The following is a 12500-nucleotide window of genomic DNA, read 5'->3' on the forward strand; positions in this document are numbered from 1 at the left end:
CTATTAATAAAAAGGTTTCAATGTCTTTTGTTCTGGTTTGATGAGTCAGGAACCGTGAGTGTGTGTGCGTGAGCGACAGCGAGCGTGAATGAGAGTGAAAGTGACCTCACTCAGAAATTGTATCCCAAACACAAAGATTAATGTTCAATATAAAAAAATTGGGATAAATTACCAATGCTAGCTATATAAAATTATTTCAAATACCATACTGAATTCAACATTTAATGATATGCGACAGAATGTATGCATTAATGAATGGTGACATGAAAAAATATTTGCAAGCTTTTTAGCAAGTAGATCTTCTCAGGGTCAGAAATTCTAAACTGCCAAGGTAGCCATGTCTAGCTATTCACGTTAAACTTCATCGACGGGGGGATCCTATACCCAAAATGCCGTACATTGAAGCGAACCAAGCCAGGAAAATATTTAAATAACCTGCTCTTTCCTGTGTATCTGTGATAGGCGCTTGTGACATTCCCTACAGCTATCTAACTTATCACGAATCACACAAGCACTTGGAATACCACCAAAACATGCAAGCAACTTCAAGAGGGCATGAAGGGTGTGATTAATAAGCGAATAATGATTCTAGCTTAAACCCTAGTCCTACATTAATCAACGGACGTAACTGTGGGTCACACTATCTCGAAAGTTGCTGATGGAACGAATAACTTTAGTTTTACCTGTACCTACTATCAAATGTCGGAGCGGAGATATATTAAGCGATTTACGCACTCTTGGGTTATATCAGACATCCCTGTGCGCTATGATATGGGGGAAGATCCTACGCTCTACTCAAAATAATAAATTTATATTAAATCTTGTTACAAGCTCCGTTCTAGCGCCGATAGAACGTGTCACCAATGAGCAATGTAAAAGTGCTGCTGTTAATTCCCAAGGTGTCAACAAAACAATAACAACCAAATTACGGGGAAAACGAGTGGTCCTCTCTTGACCCTTTCCACATCCCAACTGACTGGAAGGGAGAAAGAGAAAGTGAGGTCAGGTCGAGACAGGATAAACAAGCAGTCATCTATTGACCCTTTCCATGTCCCAACCAACCGCAAGCGAAAGAGAAAGTGCGGTCAGGTCGGGGCAATGGGAGGAATGAGATAAAATGAAATGATATTCGTGATAAAATAAAATCATGAACACGTTAAATTAGTAATTAGTTATTAGCATAAATCTCTAATAGTGACAGAAATTAATTAAATACTTAACTAATGAACAATATTCATGTTTGTTGACCACATACCGCGATCACACGGTAATGCGATCTGAGGTCAGGAGAATAGTGTGAGAACGTGCTATTTGCTGTCACTTGGCAATTTTACCCAACAAAACCAACGGCTTAACACATTTATGGGAGAAGAAGGAAGGGAAAAGAAATAAGAGGAGGCTCAAAACGTGTACTCACATGGTTTTGCAGACATGGTATTTGGGAGCGGTTGAGCGGTTTTTCTTGTTGTGAGCCATAAGGATGCAACGGCTCAACTACTACCAGACTGTAAGAGTCTATAAGAACTCTGGTACAGTGGCTTAGCAGGGGTAGTGATATTGGTATGATAGCTGGACTCTATTGATAAGAGTACACCACTAAGGCAACACACGAGATGATGTCTATGGGTAAAGTGGTGAGCGTGGGGTCATGTGTCAGGCCGACCCGCCTGAGGGCGAAGGCTAGGCCGACCTTAAAACGTCGGGCGCTGGGTTTGGACTTGGAGCCACGTGGTAAACAGCCACATGGTCTATTGGTCTTATGTATATGCCATACACACAGTGATAGAATATTTACAGCTGCCATACAGAGTTATTGAAAGAATGAAGTGTTTTCAAAATTCAAGAGATATACAGATATAATTGGAAATTGTGTTGAAAGAAGGGGGATATACCACTTCACCCCCATAGGTGTTGACATTTCGATAAACAAACAATTCCAAGAAATCACATTTAAAAAACATCCCACTACAAAGGTAACAATAACTGATATTACATGTTTTGTTATCATCAAGCTACGTTAGCCATTTCTTAAAAAGAAATGGCTTACGTAGTTTCCAAAAATAGATACTTATACACTTATTGGGCATTTATTTCTTACCAATCCCACTCTTTGTTAAAAACAAAGTGGCTGCCAGATGCACAAAAGTGGGACCCAGCAAGTATACTGACATATAATTCTGCAACTGCACACACACACACACACACACACACACACACACACACACACACATACATGTATATATATATATATATATATATATATATATATATATATATTAAATATATATTTATGTTATATATATATATATATATATATATATATATATATATATATATATATATATGTATGTATGTAAATGTGTGTATATATATATATATATATATATATAAATGTATACATATATATATATATATATATATATATATATATATATATATATATATATATATATTAATTTTTACATATGTGTGTTTATATGTATATATGTATATATAAATGGAATTTTTTTATCTCTCTATCTCTCTCTCTCTCTCTCTCTCTCTCTCTCTCTCTCTCTCTCTCTCTCTATATATATATATATATATATATATATATATATATATATATATATATATATATATGCGCAATAATTGTGTTGTAACTAACAAACTATTGGTTTGCAGAAAAAAAACTGCTGCAAAATGAGGATCACAGATCGCCCAGTGCTAATCGGCGCTCTAATCGGAATTCTAGTATTGCTGTTTTACTTTTCGAAGGAAATGACATTGATGGGTAATGTGATTCCCCTTATTTTACAAATGAAAAATGAAAACATGATATAGAAAGAAAAAGCGATTACACAAACACTCACACCAGAACCATATTTAATCTACAAATCTCACTTGCAATACTTCGAACAGAAAAATCCATCGGCTTACTCACCACATACAAAGACTCCATTCAAGAGGCCAATGTACCAACTGCGGCCAGCGAACTGCGTTTGCCGGAGGAGTTCCCTCACCTCTCAGCAGAGGACCCGGTTCTTCGTGAGTATGTGAAAAGGCGACTCATACAGCCGCCTGCAGTAGGAGATTACAAACTCTTGAAGCCCGACAGAACTCACTTCTCGCAGTTCACCCAAAGCCAGATCGCCAATAATCTTTTAAAAGGATTGGTGAGTATTCTGATTTCTTTCCCTATTATAACAGTAAATTCGTATTACCATCATTATTATCATTATTTTTCAAAATTCTATCATCATATTCCACTACTGTTGTCATTACTATTATCATTTCATGAGCATCATTAGGCTCACCAACACATCCCCATTAGTTAATATTGTTATTGGTATTATTATCATTACAACCCTTTGGCTGTCACCATGGCTATTTATGTTATCATCGAGGTACCTATAAGACAAGTAGCACCACTCTGTCTCAATGAAAATCCTAGTTGGCAACTGCCTAGTTAAAGTCCACCCCTTTTGCCCTCAATATATATATATATATATATATATATATATATATATATATATATATATATATATATATATATATGCACACAAAGGTTACAAATATTAAAATTCGATTGATCCTTTGCCAATGTAATTGTTGAACAATTTTCATAGAAAGTATAACGAGAAAACACATTATAATATATTGCACAGACTGACTGGAGTGAAAAAGGGTCAGAACTCAATGACTCATTGTGTTTAGCCCACGAAGTAGCAGTGTGAGATAGCGCTAAAGAAATAATTATTTGTATAATATATTTACTGTTGTTAAAATTGCCAGAAGTAAAACAGAAATTCCACTTTTTGTATTTAGAATGAATGGATTTTTTGTGATATATGATATAGATTTTTTCTCTAGGGTTTTATTAAGAAAACCCTGGAGAAAAAGTCTATTTCAACTTTAGGTTCAACAGAATAAATGGAAATGGTGCAACCTATCTTTGAAGTGCCGTAGTTATCACTGTTATCTTTATCATTAACAAGACTACTAATATTTTTTTTTATTATTTTTATTTATGTTATCATTGTGATTAGCATCAATATTTCTACTAATATTACATTATCACTATTATCGTTACTATCAATAAGGTTATTACTATAATCATCTTTAAGTTTTCATAAGTACAACATGTTTCCATGAAACCTATTTTCAAGTTACACTGCAGTTCATATTTTTTCATGAGCTGCCCTTGGTATGGTGCTACTGCTGTTGCTGGAATAATGAAAATAATAATATTGCAAATGCTAAGAAAGATAATACTGATAATTAGAATAATGATGGAATAAATAATAACCATAATGACAGTATAATAATGATAATAATAATAGCGACAGGAGTGGAACAAACAGAAAGAACAGGAATAAAACTCTTTTGAAAAGTGCTTTGAAAAAAGTAAAATATATCCATTTTCCATTTCTCAGGATAAGGGCTTCTTCTTGGAAGCTGGAGCACTGGACGGAGAAGACAAGAGCAACACCTTGTTTTTCGAGAGGGAGCGGTCCTGGACGGGCCTCCTCGTGGAGCCGGACCCTTCCCAGTTCAAAGTGCTTATCTCGAAGAAGCGTAAAGCGTACTCAATCAACGCAGCCTTCTCCCTCTCCAATTCATCGGATGTGGTCAAATTCATGTACAATGCTGAGTTTTTTGTTGTTTTTTTAACATCAGCTAGAAACACACATTCACGTGTGTGTGTGTGTGTGTGTGTGTGTGTGAGTGAGTGAGTGAGTGTGTGTGTGTGTGTGTGTGTGTGTGTGTGTGTGTGTGTGTGTGTGTGTGTGTGTGTGTGTGTGTGTGTGTGTGCATTCCCCCTTTGCTTCCTCCTACCAGAGGCCCTCGTGGTGAGCTCCCAGGCAGTGGCTCGGCCTATCTCTAGCTCTTCACGACAGATTTTATCAGGCCGTTCCACACTTTATAACTCTATCAGTACTTATACACAGGCTTGCTATTAATTCAATAATCCTTGCTGTGATTCCTCATAGTCTCAGGATCTCCCTGAGTGATTCACGATGCACGGCATCAAACGCCTTCTTGGGGTTGATGTAAGCTGCAAGGAGCCCACACCCGAACTCATGTTAGCACAACCAGTATTAGGTGTAATCACACACTGACCGTGCTGCAATCAGGTCATGTCACCTCTACCACCCCAGCCGACGTTGCCCCATATAGCAAGGGCTGCCTGGCTGCAGGTCCCCTAATCCACATGTGGGGGTCCCGTGGGCTTTGCCCCACAAGCCTCACTCCAGATTCGCGGACACTGGGACGCAGACGGGTCGGGTAACCCTAGCTCCCAGTCCGTGTTTCCCCGCGGGCGCCAGTCCAGTGGGACCCATAGTCTGCCCTACATGCTGGGTGGGATTGCCGTTTGTCCTGCCCCCAACACCAGCATCTATATGTTTCACTGCCAATTAGGTTGGGGAGGCGGACTGGTAAGCCCCGAATCTAGGGCGTGTCCACACGCCGTTGGGCCATTACTTCATACCTTAAGGACCTCCTGCTGCTCCAAGAGTCTCCACAGTTCAGTCTAGGACTAAAAGGTACCTAGTTTTCGTGGGTGGCCTTGAGGAGGCGCTGCAGAAGTCTTGATGATGGAGAGGCTATGAACTGGCAGGGGAGGATTCGCACAGCTGCTTCCTTTTCGCACAAAGCTAGCCAGGCTAGTAAGCAAAAAGACATGTAAAGCATTTAAAACTATCTAAGCTATCACGCCATCGCCTCGCATTACCCTGAGCATATAACACGTGCCCATATATAAATAAGAATAAATAAATTTGTATATGCATGTACATATATATGCATATATACACATATGCATATATGTCCTAATCAGACGAATAAAAACGTTAGGATATTTAGGATTCTTATTGTGGCTGCTATGAATGGAAAAACTCTTCCGTGCTGATACTGTGGAAGAAAAAAACAATAAAAAACTAGTTTTGTTGAAAATGATCTATTGTGGGTTTTTCTTATATATATATATATATATATATATATATATATATATATATATATATATATATATATATATATATATATATGTGTGTGTGTGTGTGTGTGTGTGTGTGTGTGTGTGTGTGTGTGTGTGTGTGTGTGTGTGTGTATGTGTACTTATACACTATACATATATGTATATATGCATATATATGTATATATATGTGTGTATATATATATATATATATATATATATATATATATATATATATATATATATATATATATGTAAATGTTACACAGTAACATTTACACAAAGATGAAAAGGAAAACAGCCTTCACTTTAAAAAACGAGAATAAATCGTGGCGATTCGAACTCTTCACGAGTTCCTCTTTAGAAGAAGAATAAACCGAAAAGAATGTATAGTGGTATAGAGACAGAATGAACAAAAGCTGAATCAGGAGGTCTAGGGAAGGCTTTGTTAACTAACGAGGAGGTAAGGTCACCCAAGCCTCAAAAATTAAAATTAGACGTATTTCAGTTAATGGAGCTTCGAGTATTTTTCGTTCATACGAATTTGCTGATCTATGAATTCATTTAGTTTTTTTCAGTTAAGTTGGTGATCTTCATCACGTAAATTATTTTCTAGCATATTTGATTCTCTGGCATATCTAACATCACATTTATATTCATTAATTTTTTTTTCGAATGTTCTACCGGTCTCGCCTATGCAATACCTCAGGCAATCCTTACATGGTATAGTGTAAATAGTCTCAAGAACACCGCTAGCCGCATTGCACTTTACTATTACTATTACTATTATTATTTACTATTACTATTTACTTTAGTATTACGCAATATGTTCGGATGCCTTAAAACAGTGTCAATTCCAGCGCCTTTAAACATAAGTCGTTTTTCATCGAGGGGCGGGCCAAACGGAATAATTAATAGATCGCTTGCACTATCCTGCTGAGTATAAAATTTCCATCTCGCAGATAAATTCGCAAGAACCGAGGTTAAGCTATTTCCCATCGCATTAATATGTTTATAGAATTCGCCGTCACATTATTCGTGAGACACAAAAGAATGAGATCGATAAAGCAATTGACCGGAATAGGGATCTTCTCGTGGGATGAAGAAAGTTCTTTCAAGAAAATCTAGCACACCGTCAAGCGGGACATTAGTAAACAAGGAATCTACATCAAAATTCACTAACTTCTTACCGTGCGTCGGCAAGTTTCTAACCTTCTCCATGAAATCCATCGAATGTTTAATAAGGCTATGAGAAGAGGACCTCATAAAAGGAGATAAAACACTCGTTACTCAAGAGTCTAATGAACGGGTAACTGAGTTGCAAGGACACCCTGTTTATGAGTTCTAGGGAGGCCATTAAAATACGGAATAGAGGGATTTATTGTTATAAAACAATCAAAGATTTTGGAGTCAGGACATTTGGCAGCAATGCGGTTGAGATTTTTACGAAATGATTCCGTGACAGATGGGTAAGGGTTGGAACGCAGTTTTTGATACGGTGAATTGTCGTTCAGGAGGGAATGAGCTTTGCTTATATAATCAGATTTATTAAGTGATTTGGTGGCCAAAAATAACGTCGGGTTAGACTTTGACACCTTTAAGGTAGCCGAGGATTATTTTGCTTCGCAATGATGAAACTCTCAAGACCTTTGATATAATCTAAACAGTGATTAGCGCTGGGTTTGGTAGCAAACGATAAACCAAAAGTTCGATTTCATAACGTGAAAGGGAATAAGACGATAAATTTACACCACGCGATACGGGAGCAAAGATTATTAAGTTTACTGCGGAGCGATTTTTGATGACGTTCGCTTTCAAAGGAAGATCTACGCGCTGCAGTGGCTAAAAGGTCGTCAACATACTGAATTGGGGTGACTTCTCTACTTAGACTACACCTAATTTAGCACAACAGATGCTATCGTATAAACGGTGACGCTCACAACTAAAAAATGGAATGCCTAATCTAGAACTATACAAATACTGGCCAAAAGAAGGGGGCCTCACCTGCTAGTGTAAGCAATCTTGCAAAAACTTGACCTGATTCTTCCTTTGTGATAATGAGAATTTTGACAAGAATATATAGTGGTAGAGAGACTGAACGAAACAAAACCAAGTCGAAGAGTCTGGGAAAGGCTTTGCTAACTAACGAGATAAGGTCATCCAAGCTCAATCAGCACTCAAGTTATATTTAGGCATTTTTCTTATTAATAGAGCTTCTAGCAATTTTCTCTTACACGAATTTGTTGATGAATTAATTTAGCTGTATTATATATATATATATATATATATATATATATATATATATATATATATATATATATATATATATATAATACACACACGCACACACACACACACATACACACACACACACACACACACACACACACACACACACACACACACACACACACACACATATATATATATATATATATATATATATATATATATATATATATATATATATATATACCTACAGTGATAGGCGTTGATGCACAAAATTGTTTAATGTGAGACCGATACATCGAAACTTAAAAACTGGCTAAAGCGATCTCATTGCATCGGTTCTTCTTAGATAGTTTAAACGATATCGATACCAATACTTGTGTGTTTGTGTGTGTATATAAATAGACGCAGACAAACACACACATATAATTATACATTATGTATATGTACTGCATATACGTAATATATGTATATATACACACACACATATATATATTCACAGATATATATATGTATGTATGCATATATGTATATATATATATATATATATATATATATATATATATATATATATATATATATATATATATATATGTGTGTGTGTGTGTGTGTGTGTGTGTGTGTGTGTGTGTGTGTGTGTGTGTGTGTGTGTGTGTGTGTGTGTAATTATATAAGAAATGTATCTTCTCTATCAGAGAGAGAGAGGGAGACAGATTTAGATTTTTAAAAATAAAGTAATAGGAAACATTTAAGTAGAACCCTAGGCAAAATAGGTCGTTGATTAGGAAATTTGACGTGTTCGAAACGTTACGTTTGATTTCATGTTGTGGGTGTATTTCCACACATGCATGCATGCAAGCATACATACATACATATATACACACACGCATGATATATGTGTGAACACATACACACATAAAGTAAATCTAATCAACCGTCTTCTAACTCCTGCACTCTGCCAGGCCAATTCGAGCACTTGGGCGCCTGGTACCGGGCAGCAAGCAGGGGATACTCGTGAAGACAGTTCCCATCGCCACCATACTGCAGGCGCTGGAGGTCACTCAGATCGACTTCTTTTCCCTGGACATCGAGGGAGCCGAGATGCAGGTACGCGCGACCTGCTGGTGCTTTTGTTGGTTCGAGTATTGCTGCTCCTATGTTTATTTATTCCTTTGTCTCCTATCAAAGCTATCGTTATCATTTTATTATTATTATTGTAAAGATGTTGGTTATTACAGTGAGGGTTTGCCGGCACATTTAAGACACTGTTTTAAACGAGGGTGACTGTCTTTGATGGTCGTATTGAAAGACGCAATACTATTAGTATTTTATTTTACGAAGTATAATAATAAAAAAAAAAAAACATTGAACACAGGCATAATACGCACATAAAGATTTGGGCTATAACGTTCACTTTTTTCACTGTTCATTGCTTTCAGCGTTCATATATCAGTTACCGCGCACTTCACACAATCTTGACCAGCATCCAGTCTCCATCTCGCTGGTTCTTCTTAGATTACTGCCGGTAGTACAGCTCCTTATTAATATCAGCCCACAGTTCTAAAAGAACAGAACAAAAACGAAATACAAAAATGACCCGTGTTCCCATGTCCATGTGTTATTCAATGCAATTTATATTTCAACTTAATTTACATTTATATAATATCAAAACAAAGCTATACATTGCTATACATATAAGACATACCTTATATATAATAATTCTAACTAAATAGTCAGCAGCCGACATGACACTAGCGTGGCCCACAACTCGGGACTACCACACCTCCGCGTAACACTCGTCACGGCCTCCTCTGCTAGAAAGACTTTTCACCTTGCCTAGGCCTACCACGACAGCTACCCATACCCCACAGACTACTGTGACGTCATGCCGCCGAACTGTCTCGTTACACTAATTAACGATTTTTTCCAGATTAGGAACTGAGATGGTATGACAATAATAATAATAATAATAATAATAATAATAATAATAATAATTATTATTATTTTATTATTATTATTATCAGTACTAGTGTCATCTTCATCATAATATAACTAAATACTAATTCATTAAGAACAACTAGAGTACTTTACACGAATAAGATTAATCAACATTTGTCCTTAACAAATCCACTAGTTATATTGCAAAACTCTTACAGCTCCAATGCATGATTTACAATATAAATACGCATTCATATAACAAAATAGACAATCATCAGCATATAACATCTGGAATTATAACATTATTGGTAATCTTTGTTACTCGTATCAAACATATATGAGTATCATATAGGCTACTTCCTTAACACGAAATACACTATTCATAATTAAGCAGCAAACACAATTTAAATTTCCGGATTTTTCATAGCAAAGAAAATACTTTACGCTTCATATATATATATATATATATATATATATATATATATATATATATATATATATATATATATATATATATATATATATATATATGAGAAAACAACATTTATTTTATTTATTATCAAAATACCAGTCTGCTACATAAGTAATACTCACATTTGTATCCCTAGAGAGCTGACAGACCTTTAGAATCTTTATCCACTCCTACAGACAGCCACAAAGATCATTATGAATATAGCACACTGCTCTTACGGGAAACTCGGAGCTCAGTTTTCTAAGATCTAACACAGAGGGCCGACCACCGAGCGTGCTGCTGACTTTTCTCACCAAATCTGCTCCTTGGCGGTAGTGCAGGATAACCATTAATACCATTAATAAATATCTATTAATATTTTTTCATGCTCCAGTGATAAATGTGAGCAATGCAAAGAAATTAATTGATTGGTTATTGATTTTCTGTCAATGTTTCCTTATATTTTAGTCATTCATTCGAATATTATATCATTTACGTAGTAAAGTTTACAGCTCTTCCATACTCGTAAATAAATAAATTTCATCATATCAACAAACAGATCATTTCAGATTATAAAACATACATACAAACATTTCTATGAATCAAATTAAATGTTACTACCAATAATTTCCTTGATTTTCATAAAGTAAATAAACACACTACACTTGGCGCGCATTTTCAAATTCTCTTGTTGCTAGGCAAAGGTGAAGACATGTTTTAAATCCTTTTTCAAGGCATAACTATGTTCCAAATTAACTGTATATTTCCCTGTAGGCACAACAAATATGTAAATGAAAGAAATATTATAATTTACAATTATTTAACTGAATGTGCTTTTTAAAGATAGGAAATGTTATTTTTTTTTAGTCCTTGGTACACCGTGTCTTTGTTCCATATGCGCACATACTGAGTAATGAACAGAATGTATGAAGAAACGGGAGTAAAATAACTACAGCGTACTTGGTCTATACGCATCCTACTTGTCAGAATCAGTTCGCAAATAGGTAAAAATAAGAATATTGATAAGTACATAAAAAAGAAATCATGTCTCAGGACCAGGTGTATAATGTATACCGCTGAAAGCTCTTATTTGGCTGTACCCACGACTTATAATAAATTTAACACGTATGAAGCAGCAAGAAAAAAATAATTTCCTAGGGCAATAGGCACACATTTTTTCGGTGTATATAAATTGTTGTTTGTCAAGCATGACACTTTTTTATCATTAATTCAATTTATTTTTCTACAATGTCACTTTCATCTCATCATCTCATTCCCCCTAAACACACACACACGCACATACACACACCCTCATTCTTAGTGACAAAGAAAGGTTTATGTTAAATGGCTTTCAAACACCAATTACATGCAACGGAAACGAATCGCCTCCTACTTTAGATTTAATCAAAAGTTCACTCCGGCAGGTTCTGGCGACCTTTCCTTGGAATGAAGTCAAGGTTCGACTCATGTGCATCGAGGTTAACCACGTCGGGTTTGAACCTGTGGATTCCTTCATGAAGAAACAGGGATATATGTACGTCGGCAAGCGATATATCGACGCGTGGTATGGGTGGAAGGACCTGCTTAAAGAGACAGTCAATTTAGATGAATATCCGAAGGAGGTACTTCTTCCGTAGGGTTTCTATCTCTTTCGGTCTCGTGGTGTAAGAAGGTTTCGATAGATATTGATTTAGAGTGTGGTGTAGGATAGGCTTTTGACAATCGTGTGCATCTGCTACCAGTTCTCTATCTTTCATTTCGCGGTTACCAGCCAACTTCCTTTTGTTTAAAGTTAAAATTTGACTCATATAACGTATTCCTCGACGATTTATTCTATTTTCTAGTCTGCATACTCCGAATTAGAATTTGTCTAAATTGAAATTTTCCTTACTTTGGCATTGTTTGGGCAAGGTAACTCACAGGATC

General features: G+C 36.1%; 1 protein-coding gene across 3 annotated transcripts in view; it reads left to right on the forward strand.

Annotated features, from left to right (window-relative positions):
- Positions 1–12500, forward strand: part of LOC119595677 — a 35940-nt gene that overhangs the window by 8842 nt on the left and 14598 nt on the right. The window contains exons 2-6 of one of the 3 annotated variants that reach the window (XM_037944789.1): positions 2666–2773; positions 2902–3155; positions 4416–4621; positions 9148–9292; positions 11999–12500. The exon at positions 11999–12500 is cut by the window's right edge and continues 395 nt beyond it. In XM_037944789.1, coding sequence (XP_037800717.1) covers positions 2683–2773; positions 2902–3155; positions 4416–4621; positions 9148–9292; positions 11999–12211 — 909 coding nt within the window. In that variant the 5' untranslated portion in view covers positions 2666–2682 and the 3' untranslated portion in view covers positions 12212–12500. Of the gene's footprint in view, positions 1–2664; positions 2774–2901; positions 3156–4415; positions 4622–9147; positions 9293–11998 lie in introns of all 3 variants that reach the window. The other 2 variants (XM_037944790.1, XM_037944791.1) reach the window with 2 other exon arrangements.

The sequence above is a fragment of the Penaeus monodon genome, chromosome 36 (assembly GCF_015228065.2).
Source record: "Penaeus monodon isolate SGIC_2016 chromosome 36, NSTDA_Pmon_1, whole genome shotgun sequence".
Classification (NCBI taxonomy): Eukaryota; Metazoa; Arthropoda; class Malacostraca; order Decapoda; family Penaeidae; genus Penaeus; species Penaeus monodon.